The sequence below is a fragment of the Pseudorca crassidens genome, chromosome 9 (assembly GCF_039906515.1).
Source record: "Pseudorca crassidens isolate mPseCra1 chromosome 9, mPseCra1.hap1, whole genome shotgun sequence".
NCBI classification, from domain to species: Eukaryota; Metazoa; Chordata; class Mammalia; order Artiodactyla; family Delphinidae; genus Pseudorca; species Pseudorca crassidens.
This window is the reverse complement of record NC_090304.1, coordinates 11460917-11483538: the sequence shown is the minus strand read 5'-3', so window position 1 is coordinate 11483538 and position 22622 is coordinate 11460917. Positions and strand designations below refer to the sequence as shown.

Sequence of the window (22622 nt, the reverse complement as noted above, 5' to 3'; positions counted from 1 at the left end):
AGCCACTATGGAGAACAGTATGGAGGTTCCTTAAAAAAAACAAAAATGGAGTTACCATATGATCCTACAATCTCACTCCTCGGTATATATCTGGAAAAGACAAAAACTGTAATTTGAAAAGATACATGCACCCCAATGTTCATAGCAGCACTATTTACAGTAGGCAAGACATGGAAGCAACCTAAGTATCCATCGACAGATGGATGGATGAAGAAGATGTGGTATGTATATACAAACATATACATATATGTATGTATATATAAAATAATATTCATAAAAAAGAATGAAATAATGCCATTTACAGCAACATGGATGGATCTAGAGATTATCATACTAAGTGAAGTAAGCCAGACAGAGAAAGACAAATATCAAACGATATTGCTTATATGTAGGATCTGAAAAAAACAAAGATACAAATGAACTTATTTACAAAACAAAACAAAAAGAGACCCACAGACATAGAAAACAAACTTATGGTTAACGAAGGGGAAAGTGGGTGGGGTGGGGGAGGGGTCAGCCTAGTGGACACCTTGGCCCCAGTAGAGTCCATATCCCACAAAGACTATCTACAACGCAAGAGTAGGGTCCTTCTCTCTCCCACCTGAACCCAGACCCCTGGTCCTCTGTCTCTTTCAGCCCTTGCACTCACTTACTCAGTCAGAAGATTCAAGAGTCTCTATTACCCTTTAACCTTAAACTACTCTCTTAACCTCTCTGGAATGTTTTCCCAGCTGGAAAAAAATAGTGTTGTCATGTCGGGTAACCAAGGGTTTTCTCTGCTCTTCTGTTACCAACCCTCTCCAGTGGGTCCCCAAGAAGGATTCTCCTGCGTGAATTCTCCTGCGAGAATCCCCAAGAAGGATTCTCTCCACCAATAAAATGAGAACTAGTTCAGCTTAGAAGCAGAGGAAAGCTTTATTCTTCCATCAGGGAATGGAGAGGTGCAAGTTCTGGCTCTAGAGCACACGCTGTCCCTGACAGGTGGTGGGCAGGGCTGCCTTATAGGGTTCTTTCCTTGGCAGGGCGGGTGCGGAGTTCTCTGGGGTCTGGGGCAGGCGTATTGCTCAGGGCTCCAGGTGGCAGTGTCGGGTGCAGGGTCTGTGCACACGGCCCTCTGCTGCTGCCACCATCTTGAATCTTGGCGTTGTGGGCAGTGCTTCTGCACAAGGCCCTCAGAGCTGAAGCGTCCGTGCAGCCATTTACACCAGGAACTCTGGTCTGAAGCACCGGGTGTGAGGCCTCTGCACGAGGCACCCTGTGAGCAAATGAAACCTGATGAAGCACAAAAGAAAAGAGAAAGGTTAGCCTTTATTTTATTACCCAGATTCTGTTTGTATTCCCCGGGAACTGGTTTTGATTTTTTTTTAATTTTTATTTTATATTGGAGCATAGTTGATTAACAATGCTGTGTTAGTTTCAGGTGTGCAGCAAAGAATTTTCACTTATACACATACCCGTATCTACTCTTTTTCAAATTTCTTTCCCATATAGGTTATTACAGAATATTGAGTAGCGTTCCCTGTGCTATACAGTAGGTCCTTGTTGGTTATCTATTTTAAATATAGCAGAAGGGTGGGAGGGGGCAGGGATAGATTGGGAGTTTAGGATGGACATGTACACACTCCCTGGGAATTGTTAATGGGATTTGCCGGTGACACTTCCTTGACTCTGTGGTTATTACCTTTGCTGTGTTACACAGGATAGCAGACATAAATCTTCTCACACACTTTGGGGTCAGGTACAAGGGAGAAGGTTCAGGAGCACTGGCGTCAGTTTTCGTGGAAGTGTTTCTCTGGGTGCTGGGTTAGGGCTGCCAATGACGACAGAAGCAGCACAGCAGAGGGGCTCAGATGAGTAAGATGGGGCCGAACTAACAGGGTTGAGATCCTGACTGCACCTCTTACCTACTGTGACCTTGGACTGATTAGTTGATCTTTCCATGTCTCTGTGTCTGTATCTACAATAAGGAGTAAATAATAGTACTCTTATCTAATAGGGGAATTCAGGCAAGTGTGTTTCCCTGTCTCTATTGATCCCTAATGAGTTCCAGGAAATATATGATCTTGTAGTTTATCCAGCCTTTTCTCATCATTAGTGTGGGAACAAAGCTTTCTCCGCTTTCTAAATCCTAGGTAGAAGCAGAAATAAGATCATATCTTTTCTTTTTTTTTTTTTCATATCTTTTCTTAATTTAGATATGCATAGTTATAATTGCTTAGACAATAATAACTTAAGTTCCTGGTACATGGTAAGCATATAGAAATGTTATATTAACTAAATGAAAAATTATCTAATACAATGCAATATGCATCTGCTAATGTGCATAAAAATGTTTAGTGGTTGGGACTTCCCTGGTGGCGCAGTGGTTGAGAGTCCACCTGCCGATGCAGTGGACGCGGGTTCGTGCCCCGGTCCGGGAAGATCCCACCGCGGAGCGGCTGGGCCCGTGAGCCATGGCCACTGAGCCTGTGCTTCCGGAGCCTGTGCTCCGCAACGGGAGAGGCCACAACAGTGAGAGGCCCACATACCGAAAAAAAAAAAAATTTAGTGGCAATAATTCTTTCCTTAGGGCCCTAGGTCCAGTCATACTCATGAGGCCAGTGGAGTTCATGAATGTCTGATAATTTAGCCAATTCTGGTTCTAATATTCAAAATTCTGAATAAAATAAGGCTAGATCCCCAGTGACATGCGAGATTGTATCAAATTATCTAACAGATGTATAATTGCAGTCCCAGAAGGAGAAAAAAGAGAGGAACTAAACATTTTTTAATGGCCTCCAAATTGCAAATTTGGTTTAAAATATCTACCTACACAACCAAGGATCTCAATAAACCCTAAGCATGATAAACACAGAGTAAAACAAGCCTAGAAACACAATAATTAAATTTCTGAAAGGCAAAGATAAAAGGAAAGTCATAAAAGCAGTCAGAGTCAGTAACATGGCATAATAGGAAACCCCACACTCTCCAAAGCCTAGGCACACCAATTTTAAAATAAGACACAGCTCAACTCCCCTTGTGAGAAATCCAGAGACCACTTGAGAGGCTCCTTCCTGCACACCAGGTGGGCATGAAACCAGCAGTACTGAAGCCACTAGGGAAATATGTGGTACCTTCTTACCGTACTCCCCCAAGCCCTGCAGCACAGCACTTCACACTGGGAGGAAGACCCCAACTCCCAGCTTGTCCCAGGGAAGATGAGAGGACTGGACCGGACATGCAATGGTCTGACTTTTCAGGAGCAGCCTGAGGGACTTATTTTTCCATCTTACCTGAGTCTGAGTATTGAGTGGAAAAAGCCCCATGTTGGGAACCACTGAGAACAAAGGTGATGGTTTGAACTAGTGCACGCTCATTGGTAATAGCCCCTCCCCCCCCAGCTTAATGCAGAGTGAGCAAAGGCAAAACCCCCAAATTCCAGCTTTTCCCAAAAGCAAAAACTAAAAATTGTTCGCAAGAATGTAGAGAAATTCAGCCACTTGTGCACTGTTGGTGGCAATGTAAAATGGTGCAGACTCTGCGAAAAACAGTATAACAGTTCTTCCAAAAATTAAAACTAGAACTACCATGTGATCCGGCAATTCCACTTGTGGGTATATAGACAAAGGAGTTGAACTCAGGGTCTTGAATAGCTATCTGCACACCCATGTTCATTGAAACATTATTTACAGTAGCCAAGATGTGGAAGCCACCTAAGTGTCCACGGACAGACCAATGGATAAAGAAAATGTGGTACATACATAGAATGGAATATTATTCAGCCTTAAAAAAGACGGAAATGCTGCAATATATGACAACATGAATGAAACTTGAGGACTTTATGCTAAGTGAAATAAGCTAGTTACAGAAGGACAAATAGTGCATGATTCCACTTATATGAGGTATCTAAAGTAATGATACGCATACAAGCAAAAAGTGGAGTGGTAGCTACCAGGAGCTGGGGAGAGGGAAAGATGATGAGTTGCTTATCAATAAGTATAAAGTATCCATTTTGTAAGATGAAAAAATTCTAGAGGTCTGCTGTGCTCATAGAGAACAATACTGTGCTGTACACAGTTAAGATCTCATATTTTTCAACCACAATAAAATACATAAAATTAAAAAGTGGGGGGACAAAGCAGGCAGAGACATAAAAGACACACTTCCTTCAGGGAATAATAAGAATTGCAGTTGACTTCTCGTCACTACAAAGTTCGAGTGCACTGGAACAGTATCGCAAAAAGTGCTTCAGGAAAAACAGTGATAAAATTCTACATCTTAGTGAAAATACCCTTCAAACTTTAAATAAAATAAAGCCCTTTTCAGGTAAAAAATAAGCAGCTAATATAATTTATTACTAGAATCTGTGCTGTTTTACGTTGTCAGTATTCAGAAAATTCCAGTGATGCGATGATGATTGCAGATGTCATACAGAAGTGCTGTTTTAGACCAACAGAATTTCAGGTCATCTCCCGAGATAAGGAAGGGCTTCTTCCTTGATGTACCAGCTTGGAGAATCCTTTTTTTTTTCTACCACTGGTACATCCTCAGTGTCTTTCTTCTCTGATAATCATACCTATGATTACACTAATTCATTAGAGATGTGAGAATTTTGTTGTTTCATGGCTTTATTGAGATGTGAGAATTTTTTAAAATTCCTGTGTCTTGGAGGAAAAATATATATATACATAAATATATAGATGCATACCACTAGAGACTAGTACCTAATGCACTATTCTATTCTCAAATTCCTTTTTGAGGAAGACAAAAAATTCATTATCTTAAAAATATATTTGATGACAATGCAACATTTTTTGTTTCCTTTCTGAACTCTTCGAAGGGTGGATTGTACTACAAGAGAAAGTTGAGAGTAAAGTCATCTTCCTGAACATTTTCGAAGCTTTAATTTTCTGAAACCGCACAGCACACTAGTGCATAACATACAATGTTAGTTGGAGGGTTTTCAGTATGTAAAGTCCTTTATTAAATTGTATAAAATGTCCTACAGCTTGGTATGAGAATAATGGCTGATATTAATTGTCAAACTCCTCTTTACACGCAAAAGAACATTACATTTGAAGTATCCCTTTCTACCTAGAGTAGTCTTGTCTTGATACAAGTAATTCATATTCATCCTGCAACTTGAAACAAGTTGATAACATGCCAATTTTTTTATCTTGTCAATTTAGAAAAAAAAAGTCATATTCAGTATTTACAGATTTAACCTAGTTCACAGAATGTACAAATGTTATGTGTGATAATTTCCCACAAATTCGATCCAATTTTATAGATTTTTCCTGATTTACCTCAAATTCAAAGTATCTCTGCCACATACCTTTTAACAGTTATTGTTAAATAACAATTTTCTTTTTGCATGTGTGTTGTTTCTGGAAAACAAGATGTTAAATTGTCGTGCTATTGTGATATGACAAGCTATAGTACTTAAGTTGTCTTACTCTGCATTCCATGTACACGTTCTAAGTAGAGATAGATATGATGGTGCTGGAAAGAAGAATAATGGCACCAGTAGAGCAGTGGGTTGCATTTATTCCTTATTGATTAGGGATAGTTTCCTTACTAGCCATATGTATTAAAAGAAAATTGTGAACCAGTAAAATAAACCAGACAGAAACAGAAATCCTGCATGATATCACTTATACGTGGGATCTTCAAAAACAAAAAGTTGAACTCACAGAATAGAATGGTGGTTGCCACGGTTGGAATGTGGAGGAAGTAGGAAGGTCTGCTGGACCCAAAGGGAAATTCATGAGTGATTTGGGAGAAGGGACTCTGGTGGTTCTGTTGACCACTCACGCTGCTTCCCCAGAGCCCAAACAACACACACTGCTTTACTGCTGATTACAGTTTATTCTTTCTTTCTGTCCCCCCACCCCTCCGCCAGCATCTCTTGCCATGTGACCAGCCCACCCAGCACTGTCTTGGGTTCGTGGCTGCTTCACAGAGGCACACAGTTCCACTGGTTCCAATCACAGGGCATGGGGACGTGTTGCAGATTGTGACTAATTTTCTGTACGATTTTGTTGGCTCTGTCTGTATGGTTATATACGGGGAAGCCGAGTTTGTCCAGAGCATGGCTGTGGACAAACAACATATGGGAGACGAGACCCTGGCCCCGGTACTCAGGCAGGGTGGCCCCCATCCGCACCTCTCCTGTCTGGTCCATCAGGGACCAGGACACAGGGGTCCCCTCAGGCCCCAGCAGGCAGAAGGTGGGGAAGGTCCGGATACAGCGCTCGATGAACCGCTGGCTCCTCTCATTGCCACCGAAATGCCAGAATTTATTCACCAAGGCAGCGTGGGTAGGATCCAGGGATGAGAGTTTAAACATCTCTTGGTTACTATTGAGAAGAAGGAAAAAGAACAGTCCATAAATCACACATACTGTGGAGTATCATATTTGTTTGCCCCCAAATTGTCTTCAGACAATGCAAATTAGAGCACAGGTAAAGGTACAGATTCTGCAACCAGACCGCCGGGATTCATAACCTGGCTGGTTGTGTGATCTCGAGCAGGCAATGTAATGTCTCTCTGCCTCCATTTCTTCTTTATAAAGCAGGGATATTAATAGTACCTTCCAAAAATACTGATATAAGAGCAACTACATCATGAGTACCTAGGACTTGTGCCCATAAACAATAAGTACCTAAAAATTAAGTATCGGTCCTTTCAGCAATGCAGTGACTCTCCCCTTAATATGAGGGAATTGATATCACCCCCATTTTACAGATAAGAAAAATAGGTAAACAGAAAATAGGCAAGTGCCCCAAAGCACGTGCTAGCAAGCTGTATGTACAGCCAGAGCTTAGAATCATGGAATCTTAGAATGTTGGCATCAGAGGGTCCTTGGCCACTGTGGGAACTGAATGAAGTCCAGAGAGGGGGAGTGATGTGGCATGCAGGTGGCCCCCGAAGTACAGAACACTGAATCTGAAGGCATCTGCAGGCTGTAAAGAGGCTTCGGTGGGGGGGGGGGTCCTAGAAAGAGCCCACCATGTGGAACTAGGAGATCTAGACTCAAGCCCATTATGCCCTTAACCATCCATGGGACCTGAACAAGCTGTTTCATTATCTGAGCCTATTTTCTGTCAGGAAACTAGGGATAATATCTCCTACCTTGTCTATCTCATGGGGTGGACGGGAGAATCAAATGAGATTATAGATGTGCAGGTGCTTTTCAGGTATCACGTGTGATACAATGTGAATAAAGCTTTTCCAGGTACATTAACACACAGAGGGTCATAGGATTGGGCATCTCCAGCTCAAATCTCCACCACCAGTGTTCCGTTCTATTCAGTGTTAGACTGGACATCAATGGGGGAAAATATATAATTTGTTTAACTTCTCTTTACTGGAAAACTTTTTTTTTAATAAATTAATTTATTTTTGCTGTGTTGGGTCTTCGTTTCTGTGCAAGGGCTTTCTCTAGTTGTGGCAAGTGGGGACCACTCTTCATCACGGTGCGCGGGCCTCTCACTATCGCGGCCTCTCTTGTTGCGGAGCACAGGCTCCAGACGCACAGGCTCAGTAGTTGTGGCTCATGGGCCTAGTTGCTCCGCGGCATGTGGGATCCTCCCAGACCAGGGCTCGAACCCGTGTCCCCTGCATTGGCAGGCAGACACTCAACCGTTGCGCCACCAGGGAAGCCCTACTGGAAAACTTTTGCTCTGTGAAGTGAACTCATTAAATGCATATTTTTCAAGCATCTGCTGTGTGTTCAGTCTGGTACTGAGGATCTATCAATGAACAACATAAAGAAGGTCGCTGCACTTGTGGAGTTTGAAACGTTGTACGGGAGAGGGTCAAAGAACGAACAGGTCAGTACACACACAAACAGGCTGATTTCAGATAATGATAAATGCAATAAAGAATAAAAATTGGGTTTTGCAGTTGAAGACTTATGGGAGGCGGTGGTTTTAGACAGGGTTCTCTGAGAAGACCTCTCTGAGGAAATGACATTTGAGAGTATGAATGGCAGAAAGAGGCAAATATATGAAGATCACAGGGAAGGACACTGTAGGCAGACAAAGTGCAAATGCATGTGTGAATGTATGAGATCGAGCTGCAGAAAGATGGCCAGAGCTGCTGGTGGGAGTTAGCTAGAGGGACAGAATGAAGTCCAAAAGGTGATGGGTTCCAGGTCTTACGGGACCTTGAAAATCCATAAAGGAGTTTGGTTTTATTAAAAGTATGCTGAGGGCTTCCCTGGTGGCGCACTCGTTGAGAGTCCGCCTGCCGATGCAGGGGACACGGGTTCGTGCCCCGGTCCAGGAAGATCTCACATGCCGCGGAGCGGCTGGGCCCGTGAGCCATGGCCGCTGAGCCTGCGCATCCGGAGCCTGTGCTCCATAATGGGAGAGGCCACAGCATTGAGGAGCCCGCGTACCACCAAAAAAAAAAAAAAAAAAAAAAAAAAAAAGTATGCTGAGAAACCTCAATGGCTTCTTGGCAGGTGAATGGACATAATCCACATTCCCTACGAAAAGCGATCACCCTGGAAATGGACTGTAGGGAGACAAGAGGGGACATAAGGGGAGAAGTTGGAAGGCTACTTCCATAGTGAAAGATGTGAATAGTGCAGAGCGTCTTTTTTCAAACTCACATGGCTTTGGGTCTGCCGTATCCAGCAGGTAAGTTCTTTGTCTCCGGCAGGGAAGGAAGAAGTTTCCTCGCTGTCTCAGACATCACATAGAGAATGCATTGTGTTTGCTTGACCTTAACGGATTTAGTGGTTGCAAGATTCCGTATCACCTCATCCAGACTGGACTGTGAACCTAGAGAGGGATAAAGTTAGGAGAGAAGCAATTGTCCATTTAGATGCTTCACGAAGCTTCCCAACAGAAGCTATGCAGGACTTAACGTCAGACGATGTTGCCTCTGCTGTTGCAAGTGACCACGTGACCATGGCCATGTAGCTACCTAAGCATGTTTTCTCTTCTGCAATACAGAGATAATACTAGAAATCCTGACTACAGTACTGTGAAATCAAGGAGAATTGGTATTTAGAAAACAGTAGGCAACCTTGCATGTTCACATACTACATGCCCAGGTATTGGTCTGATACCACATTTAATCCTTACATTAACCTTATGTTTTAGGTACTTTAATTATCTACCTTTTTTATATGTGAGGGAACTGAATAATAGTTAAGTTACATCACTTGCACAAGATCACAAAGCAAGTCACAGGCAGAGCAAGGATATCACCCAAGGGAGTCTGACTCCAACAATGACAGGTGTTCTCGTGACTGGGGTGGTGCTCTGTGGCACAAGGACTTATCATTCTAATTCTAGGAATGGAAGGCCAGAGGGGGAGCTCTGCTCTCACATCCAATCACCCTAAGGGATCCTGAATATGACTGAAAAATATATCATGAATCCTCCGGTAACGAGAACTTGCATCACTCACACGTTCTTAAAGGAAACTTAGAGTTTGTAATGCTTGAATTCAACTCCACTGAAGAGATGGCGGCAGCCGATACAGGGAATGAACATCAAGCTGAGTGTCTGGAGTTTGGTAAAAGGAAATAAAGTTTGTAGGGGGATGTACTCAGGATAAAAAGTGACCCTACGGGTATATAGATATGAGCAGTCCTAGCAGCCAGCACATATCCCAGATCCCTTACATACTTTGGATCTGCAAATGTTGTTTCCAGTTGATGACGTCTGATGTGCTAAGGGATTCTTGACAGTTCTTGAGGTCCTTAGAATAGATTTGGTAGCTGTTGGTGTAGTGATCAAAGTCATCTGCCATATCCTGTTTGGTTGGGTAATACAAATAAATCAAATTGACTCTATCCAGTGATTGGATTACTTGTGCTTGGTATTTATTATACAGTGATGTTTTACAAACCTAAATATTGATATTCTTCTTGATGTACTATCATCATTCCTGAATCATTTACATCATAAGACTAAGTAAAGGATTTAATGAATTATTCCACTTATGAGTAAGAAAAACTTGATGAACTAGGTATTTATATGTTACATTACAATTTCAAATCAGCCAAACACGTACCAGTTTACAAAGCATTCTTCAGTAATTCTGTAATCCTCAGGAGAAGGAAGGAATTTTTGTCAAAGACAAGTTTCCATTGCAAGAGTAAATGTTACTCTGTTTCAAAGAGTCTCAGAACAAGTGGATTATGAAAACAATATTGAAATTGACACGGGTAACTTTGTATTAGAATTCTCACATGTGATAAAGCTATACAGAGTGAAGACACGTGATGTCTTTAAAATGTAACCCACAATGCACTATTGTTTACAAAATAATTCATATTCCCAACAAAACTGAAATGCGAAATTTGCTCAGTAAGTTCTGCTCAAAATTAACAAATAAAGGGTGAGATTTATTTTGAAGGCAAAGGAAGGAGAGAACAACTACCCAACAAGGGTAGAATAGCTGGAAGGTGTTGCACAGAAATGCCCTCAGCATTAATACCACCAACAATCTCTGTTTTAAAGTTGCATAAAAAAGCGAATATTATTCCATTTTTAGATTTCAATAATTAAATTATCTTTATTTTTGTATTCTGTTTAATTTGCTTTTTTAAAGTCACTATACATTTAAATTTTACTTGTAAATAATTTATATCAAAATACTATGAGATGAATTTTTATTTTATATTTGCAATATGCTTGCAACATATTTATATTTGAAACAGATTAACCACTTAGTTTGAGTGATTTTTAAAAGTCTGGTACTGAAAATATATTCCCAGATACAAGCATTGTAATTTGTTCTTTATATTTCCTTAACATTATTCATGTTTAACTTCACATATTTTGGGGTGTTATTTTCTCTACTTAGAATGCAATCTCTGCTCTTGTCAACCTGTCAAAAACCTATTATTCTTCAAAATTCAGTTTTGGTGAAATGTCTGTTATGAAGGCTCTCTGATCCTCTCCCTGCATCCCCTGACATCTACAGTTTTAATCACCTCTTGCTCAGTGCTACTTCTGTATCTCGTATGTTTTTGTACATTTTCAAAGCATGTTGTAATTTATCTGCTTGTCTGTGTTTCCCTCCAGGCTGTGAAGTTCTTGAGGACAGGGACTTGTTCACTATCACTGCAATTCATTTTGGTATCCCCAGGGTCTACCACATTGCAAGGTACATGGTAGGTTCATAGTGAATACAAACATAGATGCAAATTCATTCCACATCTGGCACCTTACCTGCTCCTGAGGGCGGATAACCACTGTATTAAAATCAGGCCACCTGTCCACCAGGGCCTTTAGCTTGAATGGGTTTCCCTGATTCATGTGGAAGACGGTCCCATAAACCTGCAGTATCCAGACAAAGTGAGAGGGTCAGCTTATTAGGAAGGGTTGGCAAAGTGCCTTGCGTTTGATCAGTTCAGTTTGTTTCTATGAAATGAGGGTAAGTACCTAATAGGGCATTCAGTTCAATCTTCAGGTTCTACTAGGTTCTAGATTTTGGTGTCAAACAATGAGAATATTATATGAATATTTTTTAAAATCCAGATAAATAAAATGAATAAATTAAAAATCATCTACTACCACATTGCAGAATTTAGTGTTCTCTTTCCATTTTATTCCGTTTATTTACACATTGTTTTTAAACATGAAATTACCTAATACATATTAATTTAACATCTATTCCCCCCCATACGTACACATACACACTATACTATGAGCATATTTCCATGTCAGTAAACACAAATCTACATAGTCTTTTTTTTTTTTTTTTTTTTTTGCTGTACACGGTCCTCTCACTGCCATGGCCTCTCCCGTTGCAGAGCACAGGCTCCAGACGCGCAGGCTCAGCGGCCATGGCTCACGGGCCCAGCCGCTCCGCGGCATGTGGGATCTTCCTGGACCGGGGCACGAACCCACGTCCCCTGCATCGGCAGGCAGACTCCCAACCACTGCGCCACCAGGGAAGCCCCAAATGACTTTTGAGTTAGACTTTTGAGTTCATGTCGAGCACTTTGTGTAGTTCCTGACATTTGGTAAGTGTTCTAGAAGTGTTGGCTATAAATTTTATCATATTTTATTTAATCCTCCCAACAGCTCTGCAAGGTAATCATAACCCTCTTTAAGGTTGAGGAATGTCTACCGAGAGTATTTACTTTCCAGTTTTACTCATTTTACATGCAAGAGCACTGAGACTTAGAGATGTTTACTTTTTGCAGTGTTACCCAGAAAACAATGAATTTGTGGGGTCAGAGCAGTCTGACTCCTGACCTTGTTCCTCTCGACAGTTCCCTACCCTACCTCAGTCAGAAGGATCAGTGTCTCTGGGCTGCACTCAGCACTCATGGCTGAGTCTACACATGATCCCTATACAAGGTGTCAGAGCACCAGAAAAAGGTAAAACAAGGTGTAATATGGTGCTATTCCTTCCAGGTTTCCCATCAGCAGGATCAGTGTAATTAACTATACTGAATTATACATCATATTCATGCTGCCCTGAGAAGTCCAGAGCTGTGATTCATCAACAAAAGAAAATGAGATTTATTTTAGAGACAAGCCTTGTAAATTAACAGTTTATACCTAAGGTTTTTTGTTGTTGTTGTCTCTTGGTTTTTTTTGGGGGGGGGAGGTTGCTTATAAAGGTATTGATTTTTAATTTTTAATTCCAATTGTTCATTGCTAGCACATAGAAAAACAATGTTTGTATTATGTATATTCACCTTAAAGCCTTTGCTTAACTCAGTTATATATCTAGGAGCTTTTTAGGGTGGCTTTTTGGTAGGTTCCTTAGGATTTTTTACATTTCGCAATCATACCATCTGTGAATAAACACTAATTTATTTATTTCCAATACGTATGTCTTTTATTTCTTTTTCCTGCCTTATTGTACTGGCTAGGATATCCAGTACCATGTTGAATAGAAGTGTGAGAATGAATATCCTTGCCTTGTTACCGATCTTAGGAGGAACATTCACTCTTTCACTATTTAGTATGATGATAGATGTTGATTTTTCCAGTATGCTTTTTATCAGGTTGAAGAAATTCCTTCTATTCCTAGTTTGCTGAGAGTTTTATTTCTATGAGGAATATTACATTTTGTCAAATATTTTTTTCTGCATCTATTGAGAGAAGATCATATGGCTTTTCTTTTTCAGTCTGTTGATATGGTGAATTACATTGATTGATTTTTGAATGTTGAACCTGCCTTGCATTTCCGAGATAAACTCCCCTTGGTTATGATGTATCATCCTTTCGATATATTGATGGATTTGACTTCATAGTATTTTGTTGAGGGTAATCTCTGTTCACAAGGGATATTGTTCTGTAGTTTTCTTTTCTTGTAATACCCACTTCTGATTTTGGTATCAGGGTAATTCTGGGCTCATAAAATGATTTGAGAAGTGTTTTCTCCTCTGCTCTATTCTGCAAGAGTTTGTGTAGAAGGGGTATTATTTTTTCCTTACATGTGTAGTAGAAATTGCCACATTGCCATCTGGACATGGAGTTTTCTTTGTTGGAATGTTTTAAATTACAAAATCAATTTCTCCAATAGATATAGGACAATATAGTTTGCATTTTTCTTCTTCAGTGACCTTTGGTAATTTGTGCTTTTCACAGAACATACATTGTGAAATTTATGAGCTCAGCATTGAAAACACTGTATCCTAATATCTTTATAATGTCTATTGTGTTTGTAGTAATGCTCCCTGTTCTATTCCTGATATTTATAATTTGTGTCTTCTATTTCTTGGTCAGTTTGGTTAGAACTTTACCAACATTATTGATTTTTTTCACTGAACCAGAGTCTAGATTTATTGATTTTCTTAATTGTTTTTCTCTTCTCAAATTTACTGATTTCAGCTCTTATCTTTCATAATTTTCTTAATTGTGTTTTCTTTGAGGTTAATTTACTCTTTTTTCTAGTTTTTAAGGTAGAAACTTAAAGCATTGATTTGAGACCATTATTCTTTTTTATTATAAGCGCTTAATGCTATCTATTTCCCAGTTATCACTGCTTTAGTTGCATCCCAAAACTTTTCGAAAGTTGTATTTTTATTTTCGTTCAACTAAAATATTTTCTAATTTCACTTGTGATTTTTAAGCATGATTTATCTAGAAGTATATAATTTCTAGAAATTCAGGTATTTCCCAGACACCTTTCAGGTTTTTTTAATTTTGAGTTTAATTCTATATTGTTCAAGGACATGCTTGGTATGATTTCAATTCTTCTAAACTTTTCAAAATTATGGTCTACTTTGGTAAATGTTCCATGTGCACTTGAAAATAATATGTACTCTGCTGTGGTTGTGGAAAGTATTCTATAAATGCCAGTTACTTCAGGCTGGTTCATTGTATTTCATATGTAATAAGTTCACATATATTTATAGGTTTTCTGTCTATTCTACAAATTGCTGAGAGAGGAATGTTGAAGTCTTTATACCTGTGTGTTTCCCTATGTCTTCTTTCAGTTCTATCAGTTTTTGTCTCAGGTACTTTGAGCCTTTGTTGTTGGGTGTATACATTTCAGCCTTTCTTATGTCTCCTTGATGAATTAATGCCTTTATCATAATGCAGTGGCACTCTTTAACAATAGCCTAGTCCCTTTGCAACATATATTATTGCAAGAAAAAACACTTCTCTGTGGTATAAGATCACTTCTTATACACAATTTCTGTCTCACCCCAGGTTAAACATAATAATCCTTTGGGGTTTGACAAAACAGAAATTGACCAGTTATTAATTACAAAGAAGAATGACAATGGTTAACTTTTCATCGGGCACTTGATTGTTTGGGAAGAATAAATTACACATTAACTTTGCCAGTTCTGGACAAACTTCCAGTGTTATATAACGTAAGAGTTGAAAGGGCACAAGGGAAAGTTTTTGGGTCATCACACAGCAAAGAACATAGTGGATTCCAATCATAGCATTGCCACTCACTATTGCTGTGATCTTGGTCAAGTCATATAACTGAGCCTCCGTTTCCTCTTTGGTTCTACAGACATGATGTACCTGCCTTGCAGAGAGATGATGTGAACTAAATGAGATGCAAGATGAGTGAGCGTCTGGCACAGAGTAGGTGCTCAGTGAATGCTTGTTCTCTTGCCCACCTTTTTCTGAGGCTGTTGCTAGTCCTTTTTCCCCTAAGAATGTTCCACTCTCACCTTTAAGGACTCAGGGAGGCTCTTCCTCAAGGATTTCTCTAACATCTGCAGCAGTTGCGGGCCTTGTAAGTGGAACATCTTGGCAGGTACCTTAATCTAAAGAGAGGATCGAAAACCAAGGGATGAGAAGTGCTGCAAGACACACAAAGACACCTAAGCCCTGTTATCCTGGAAAACAGCAATTGCTAAAGAAACCTCTCCATCCCCTTCGTGTTTTTGAAATGTCTTCCTGCAAAGCACTGTCCTTTCTTCCGTTTGGCGTAGTAAGACTCACCGTGTCCCCCTGTTACCTATGACAAGGCCAGCTACTAAGCCTTCAAATTCCCAATCTTCAACAAATGAACAGCTCATACAACTCAACATCAACCCCACCCCCAAACAACCCAATTAAAAAATGGGCAGAAGAACTGGGTTCTTTGCAACCCTGTTTACTCTTCCTTCATAAATGGTTAGCTTGACCGTTTATCCCCACTGAACCATCAGAACAAAGTGTTCTGATGTCTTAACAAAAGTTATGGGCTTGAGCGCACATTAGTCAAGCTTCTCTCCTCCACACAGGGCTCTGCACTGTGACCTACGCTCAGCCAGAGCCACCACTGGCATTCAGAATGATCCCCCATGAACCTTGCTTACTCCTTTCCATGAAAGAATAACCATTTCCTGCCTGACCTTTCAGGTGTTTGCAGATGTTATGGTCTAAGAGTTCTCCTGTTGAAATAATACCCTCTCTCTGTTACAGCACTCCTTTTCCCCACTCTTGAAATAATCCTTTCAAATAAAGGCTCTCCTTCCCAAAGTCTGGCCTTGATTTTTATTCAACGGTATCTTAGTATGGCTTCATTACCATTGAAATACACGTTTGTGACTAGCCTGGAAACCTAAGTATTGATTTATTCATCCATGCGGTCTTTCACTTATGCAATCGCTCAATAAATATTTATTGAGAACTCACTGTCATCTCAACAACTGTGGTGAGTGTCACCTCAGCTAGGCTGAACTACATTTCTCAGAATTCCCTTCCCTGCACATTTCCAGTTAGGGTGGGCCACAGAGAGATTCCTCAGGAGGACCTGGAGGGCAGAGTCGAAGCAGCAGGCGTTTGGCAGCTAAACTCACGACCCAAGGTAGGGGCTGGGTTGGCAAGTGCCTCACTCTCCCCAGGTCTGCTTTCAGCTCGTCTGTCACCTGGGCCAGGTGTGGGTGTTTAGCTCCTTACCAAAGGAACCTGGCTTCTGCGGGACACCCATTCTACCAAGGTCAGGGTCAGCAGGACCGACAAAGTTTCTCTGGCCCCGTGAGCCTCAGCTTATACTGTGGGTTTCAGCTTGTTCTTTTTCCCTCTCACGTTCCTTTCCCAGCTACCTTCCCTGTGTACTTCAGTCTTCAGCACCAGGTGGGAAGAAACAGCCTTACAGAAACTGCTGAACTAGTCCACACAGTTGCATACGGTCGATTCCCTGTAACAAATCTACTTTTCGGCTTGGACCCTGACTGATACACTTAATTTTGATCAACTAACTCTCTGAGCAACTGTGAGCTTAGATTTCCTGTTGTTTAAGCACTCATAATCTAATAAGGAAAATAAAACAAGTACACAACAAACATATGCCCCATAGAGAGAGCTAACTTATCCCATAAATATGCAATCACAATGCTATAGAATTCATGACATTTTTTTTAACATCTTTATTGGGGTATAATTGCTTTACAATGGTGTGTTAGTTTCTGCTTTATAACAAAGTGAATCAGTCATACATAAACATATGTTCCCATATGTCTTCCCTCTTGCGTCTCCCTCCCTCCCACCCTCCCTATCCCACCCCTCCAGGCTGTCACAAAGCACCAAGCCAATATCCCTGTGCCATGCGGCTGCTTCCCACTAGCTATCTACCTTACTACGTTTGTTAGTGTGTATATGTCCAAGACTCTCTCTCGCCCTGTCACAGCTCACCCTTCCCCCTCCCCATAACCTCAAGTCCGTTCTCTAGGAGGTCTGCGTCTTTATTCCTGCCTATTCATGACATTTTGAAGCAGCCATTTTGATATGCTTTAAAATATAAATTATTCTCATTTTTATTACCAAATGATATTGAAAACGAATTCAATCACCCTATCCCCAATCCTCACCTCTTCTTGAGCCTTAGCCCATCCCTAAACCTAAGAGTCTGATGTGTATAGTGTATATTACTATGTAAGATAAAGCAGCATTTCTGCATTTTGACTCACTGTAGGAAATTAGGATGATCAGAAGAATTGGATCATAACATGCTGACTAAAAATGTAGACAGAAGACTGTGGCAAATCAAATGTTCTGCCTAAGGCCTACGAGATTCACAAAAGACAGAGAATACTTCTCAGTGGAAGCTTATAGCGTTCTTAAAGGAGATTGCACTAGAACTGGCCATTGAAGAGAGGATGGTGTTAGATGTCAGCTGTCATATCCCTGGGAATGACTGGCTAACTCTTCCTGACAAGAACTATGGAGAAAGTTCTTGTTAGACTCAAAATGGCATTAAACTTGGAATATGCAGAACCCTGTAGATATTAGGAGAAAGTCATTGTTGTTTAAACTCATTTATTTGCCTAAGTTCCTGACTGTTCTTTTAAAGGTCATCCCCGGTCTGTTTTTGGTATCCATGAATTTAGCTCATCAATGCTAGGAAACTGACCTCAGCTGGCTTCTTCTCTACTTACTTTGGCTTCCCAGCTCTCTGGTCACTGTGTTCAGGGCCTGCTCCTCTTCAGCTCAACCCTTTGGGAACAGTGGTCCTTTGGGATGAGCAGGTAGAATCTGTACTTGGAGAAATGGAACTAGTATTAGTTTGCGTCTATTGGCAGTCATGCTCCAGTTACCAAAGACTTCTTTTCATGTTTTGATCCTGCTGTCTTAACATGTTGGAGAATCTTGGACAAATTAATGTTTTGATTTTGCATATGTGTTCCCTTTTACCTGGACTTTTTGTCAGTAATCTGGGGAGAAAAAATAGTCCCTTCATTTAACCGGGAGGTCCCTTCATGATTTGAGGGGAGGAGAATCTAGACCAGAACCACTAAGGAGGTGGTTATCTCTCTTTTTTCCCCACCTTTATTGAGATATGATTGACCTATAATGTTGTGTAAGTTTAAGGTGTACAATGTGATGAGTTGATACATAGGTACATTGCAAAATGATCACCACAATAAGGTTAGTTATCACCTCCATCACATCACATATTTCTTTTTGCATTGTTGTGAGAGCATTTAAGATCTACTCCTTAGCAACTCTCAAGTACATAATACAGCACTGTTAATTATAGTCACCATGCTACACACCAGATCTCCAGCAATTATCTCATAAATGGAAGTTTGTACCCTTTGACCAACATCTTTGCATCTCCTCCAACCCCTGGTTGCTTGCAACCACTATTCTTCTCTGTTTCAATCAGTTTGGTTTTTTTCAGATTCCACATGCAACTGAGATCATAGCGTATTTGTCTTACTCTATCTGACTTTTTTCACTTAGCATAATGCTCTCAAGTTATCCATGTCACAAATGGCAGAATTTTCTTCTTTCTCATGACTGAATAATATTCCAATGTATAGATATACCACAACTTATTTATCCATTCATCCATCTATGGACACTTAGATTATTTCCATGTCTTGGCTCTTGTGAATAATCCTGCAGTGAACATGGGGGTGCAGGTGTCTCCTCAAGATAGTGATTTAATTTCCTTCAGATATGTACCCAGAAGTGGGGTTACTGGATCATATGGTAGTTCTATTTATAATTTTTATAGGAACCTCCATACTATTTCCATAGTGGCTGCACCAACTCATAATCCCACCAACAGTACATTAGGGTTCCCTGTTCTTCACATCTTTGACAACACTTATCTCTTGTCTGCTTGATAATAGCCATTTAAACAGGTGTGAGGTATTATTGTGATTTTGTTTTGAGCATCTTTTCATGTACTTATTGGCCATTTGTATGTCTTCTTTGGAAAAGTGTCTTTTCAGGGCTTCTTTGCTCATTTTTAAACAGGATTAAATATATATACAATATATATTTTTTGCTCTTGACTTGTATGGGTTCTTTACATATTTTGGATATTAACCCCTTATTGGTTTGCAAATATTTTCTCCCATTCCATAGGTTGTTCATTTTGTTGACTGTTTTCTTTCTCTCCATAAGCATTTTTTTTTGGTGGTACACGGGCCTCTCACTGCTGTGGCCTCTCCCGTTGCAGAGCACAGGCTCCGGATGCACAGGCTCAGTGCCCATGGCTCACGGGCCTAGCTGCTCCGCGGCATGTGGGATCTTCCCGGAACGGGGCACGAACCTGTGTCCCTTGCATCGGCAGGTGGACTCTCAACCACCAGGGAAGCCCTCCATAAGCTTTTTAGTTTGATATAGTCCCACTTTATTTTTTGCTTTCGTTGCTTGTGCTTCTGTTGTCATATCCAAAACTCATTGCCAAGACCAAGGTCAAGTTTTTTCCCCCATGTTTTCTTCTAGGAGTTTTACGAATTCAAGTCTTAATACATTTAAGTCTTTAACCCATTTTAAGTTAATTTTTAAAGTGTTGTTTGTATCTTGACTGTAGCTGCTGTGGGCAGTCACTGGGACTGGTAAGACTTACTTAAGTCCTGTAAATGAGTTTTTTTTTTTTTTACTATCAAGGTAAAGTCTATTAGTCTCCTCTGTCGTCCTTCTATTCCCCAGAAGACCACAGACTATTTCTTTAACTCAGTATCTGATTTAACAACTCCTGCCTTTCTTCATTTTATTTATGCTCTACTTCCAGAAGACCTTCTAAATCCAGCTTTTGCTCCCGTTTCAAAGTCTTACTCAAATTTCAGGTTTTCCCCTATTGACTCCCTCTATTTCCTCAATCCAAACAATACAAATCACTCTCTTTTCTGCACTCCCCTAAGGTTATGTACATATTTTAATCACACAACTTGTTACAGTAAATTGCATTTTGTCTTCTAGATTATCAGTCCTCTGGGCAGGGCCTCCAATGATTTATTTTATTATTCTCAATGTTTATTACACACAGTAAGGACTCAATGTCTGTTTAGTGATTGAATGTACTATGTATTTGTATCAACATAATCGATTTAGTCACTCTGCTTACCAAGGGGAAAAAGACTCCTTCATTCATTCAACAAGTACTTGCAGAAGGCCAACTATGTTCTGGGCATGGGAATTTCTACTAGTTGCTCCTCTGAAAAAAGGCTCAGACCAGAATAGAAGTACCTGTGCCATATCTTGGAAAGTATCAAGACAGTAGTAGACATGTATCATTTCTAAAGACTAATCAGACATTAGCGAGGAGCATTTCACAAAAAGATTACATGAAAATATGAAAAATTCAATTTGATGCCAGTTTACTGGGGATATTAAAGTATCAACAAGTACATTTGGGAGAACTTTCTGTACGTGTGTGCACACACACACTGAAAACACAAATATGGTGTTCAGTAAACGCAGTTGACTAAAACTGAGGAGATTCATTTTAGTGGGTTGCCAGCATTGATAGTGGGCAAAGTCCTATAGAGCACACTTTGAAACCTTTCACAAAGCCATTCCAGAACTGGGAATTTATTCAAAGAAAACAATTCAAATGAAGAAAAATACTCTGAAAAAGTTTGTAAAGCAATACAATATTAAGTAACAGGGAAGTATTGGACACAATCTCAATGTCTCTCTATAATTTACATAAACTATGATCTATCATTATTTTACTACTCTAAAACCCATTAACATAAAAGTTATGATATATATGTTGTCATAGGAGGGAGTCTTAAAGATGAACATGAAAAGGATTAAAATGACAGTGCAAAAATTCTAACTAGCTATAAAGTATTTTTCTGTTCATATTTACATAAATCATGTAAAGATAAAAAATTAGAAGGAAACACCAAATATAGGGGCATTACAGCTGAGATTTTTAAAATTACATTCTTTTTTATGGTTTTAAATTCATATTTAATATCACCTGTATTGTAATTCTTTTACTAGAATCTACCTTGTCTCTTTGACACTTTAAGCAGGGCACTTAATTTCCCTGGGCATCATTTATCCAAGGGGGAAAAAAGTCTGACTATGTAACTTAGTACATTACTAGAGGATTAAATAAGATCGTATTTGCATAGTATGTCAACAATCTCTGTTATATACTGAGACCTGAACCAGCCTATTCCTTCCCAGATGATATTACATTTTCTATCACCCATCTACCAATGGCAAGCTCCCAAAGTGCTCCAAATTTATCAATTCAGAATAAAAGCCTGTCTTTATCCAGTGAAAAACTTCTCACAGAATTAGGATACTGCCGTACACACAGTAGATGCCTGATACGGGTTTCTCAAAGGGAATAGCTTCCGTTTCATCTGGCATAATTCCGTTTCATCTGGCTTAATTCTCAACACAGATGAGAAATTCTTATCCATATCCAACAGTAGCATTTTTATTCATTCCACTTCAGTGCGGAAACAGAAAGAGATGAGGAGTCTCAGAGCAATGATCCTTTGTTCTCACCTGCAAAGCTGTCTTCTCATTCAGTCTCTGCAGAGGTCCTCAGAAAAAAAAGAGGCGGCCGATTTTTCTAGAAGATGAAATATGTCTTCCGGGTATAGTGGTCTTGAAAAGTGTACTTTAACCTGTTTGATCCAAAAACTGCTGAGCTGAGGTTCGTAATAGAATTCATGCACCAAGCTGCATGCCTGGCAGTGGAGTGCGAGATGGACTCCCTCCCTCCGGGTCCCATGTTCAAGGACATGGCTCTGTAACGTTGAGACATTGGCAGAGTGCCTCCTGAGGCTCTTTTTCCAGAAGGCTGAGCTGCTTTCTGGTCCTAAAGGTCCTGTCAACACTCAGCAACTCTGATCTGTGAAACCAGCTGGCTAAGAACTGGGAGGCAGGTGGATCACTACAAGAAATACCTATTTCCTTCTCTCCCCTTTCATAAATACCTGCAGCAAAAGCAAGGGACAACTATTGTTTAGATTTGATGTATAAATCAGAGCTCTATTTTTTTTTTTTACCATAAGTAAAGAAATTACTTGGAAAGACTAAAGGGTTTAGAATTCTCCCCCTTAGAATAAGCTCAGTAAACCTCAAACAGAATAAACAGAAGGAACACCACACCCGGGCATATATTTAAACTACTGAGAACCCCATTTAAAGAGATAACCTTAAAAGTAGCCAGAGAAAAAAACATTTTCTACATAAGGGAATGAAAATACAAATAATGGCTGACTTTCAGAAGTTATAGAGTAAGGTCTAGAAGATAATGTTACCACGTCCAAGCTCGTATCGCTCACAGCATGATAGGGCAATAAATCGAGAGACAAGTTGTTGGGGCAAGGGATGGTAACTTTATTTGGAAAGCCAACAAACCAAAAAATAGTGGACTTCTGTCCCAAAGAACCATCTTGCCTGAGTTAGAATTCAGGCTTCTTTTATACTAAAAGGAGAGGGACTAAAGCCAAATATTTCCTGGTTCCAGTCAGTCTCTGGAGAGGATGTGTT

The 22622-nt window shown here is 40.1% G+C and overlaps 1 protein-coding gene across 2 annotated transcripts; it reads right to left on the bottom strand.

Moving 5' to 3' along the window:
• Nucleotides 1-5259: 5259 nt before the first annotated feature.
• LOC137230166 (glycine N-phenylacetyltransferase) lies at nucleotides 5260-21829 on the bottom strand. 2 transcript variants are annotated; one of them, XM_067748907.1, is made up of 7 exons: nucleotides 21630-21829; nucleotides 17798-17894; nucleotides 15104-15199; nucleotides 11178-11285; nucleotides 9627-9753; nucleotides 8600-8771; nucleotides 5261-6338 (listed from the first exon to the last, which is right to left on the bottom strand). In XM_067748907.1, exons 3-7 carry the CDS (start codon nucleotides 15179-15181, stop codon nucleotides 5936-5938), a joined length of 888 nt encoding a protein of 295 aa, XP_067605008.1. In that variant the 5' UTR covers nucleotides 15182-15199; nucleotides 17798-17894; nucleotides 21630-21829; the 3' UTR covers nucleotides 5261-5935. The 2 variants fall into 2 exon arrangements, with proteins under 2 accessions (XP_067605009.1, XP_067605008.1); XM_067748908.1 differs by lacking the exons at nucleotides 17798-17894; nucleotides 21630-21829 and adding an exon at nucleotides 15378-15395 and having other exon boundaries at nucleotides 5260-6338.
• Nucleotides 21830-22622: the final 793 nt, after the last annotated feature.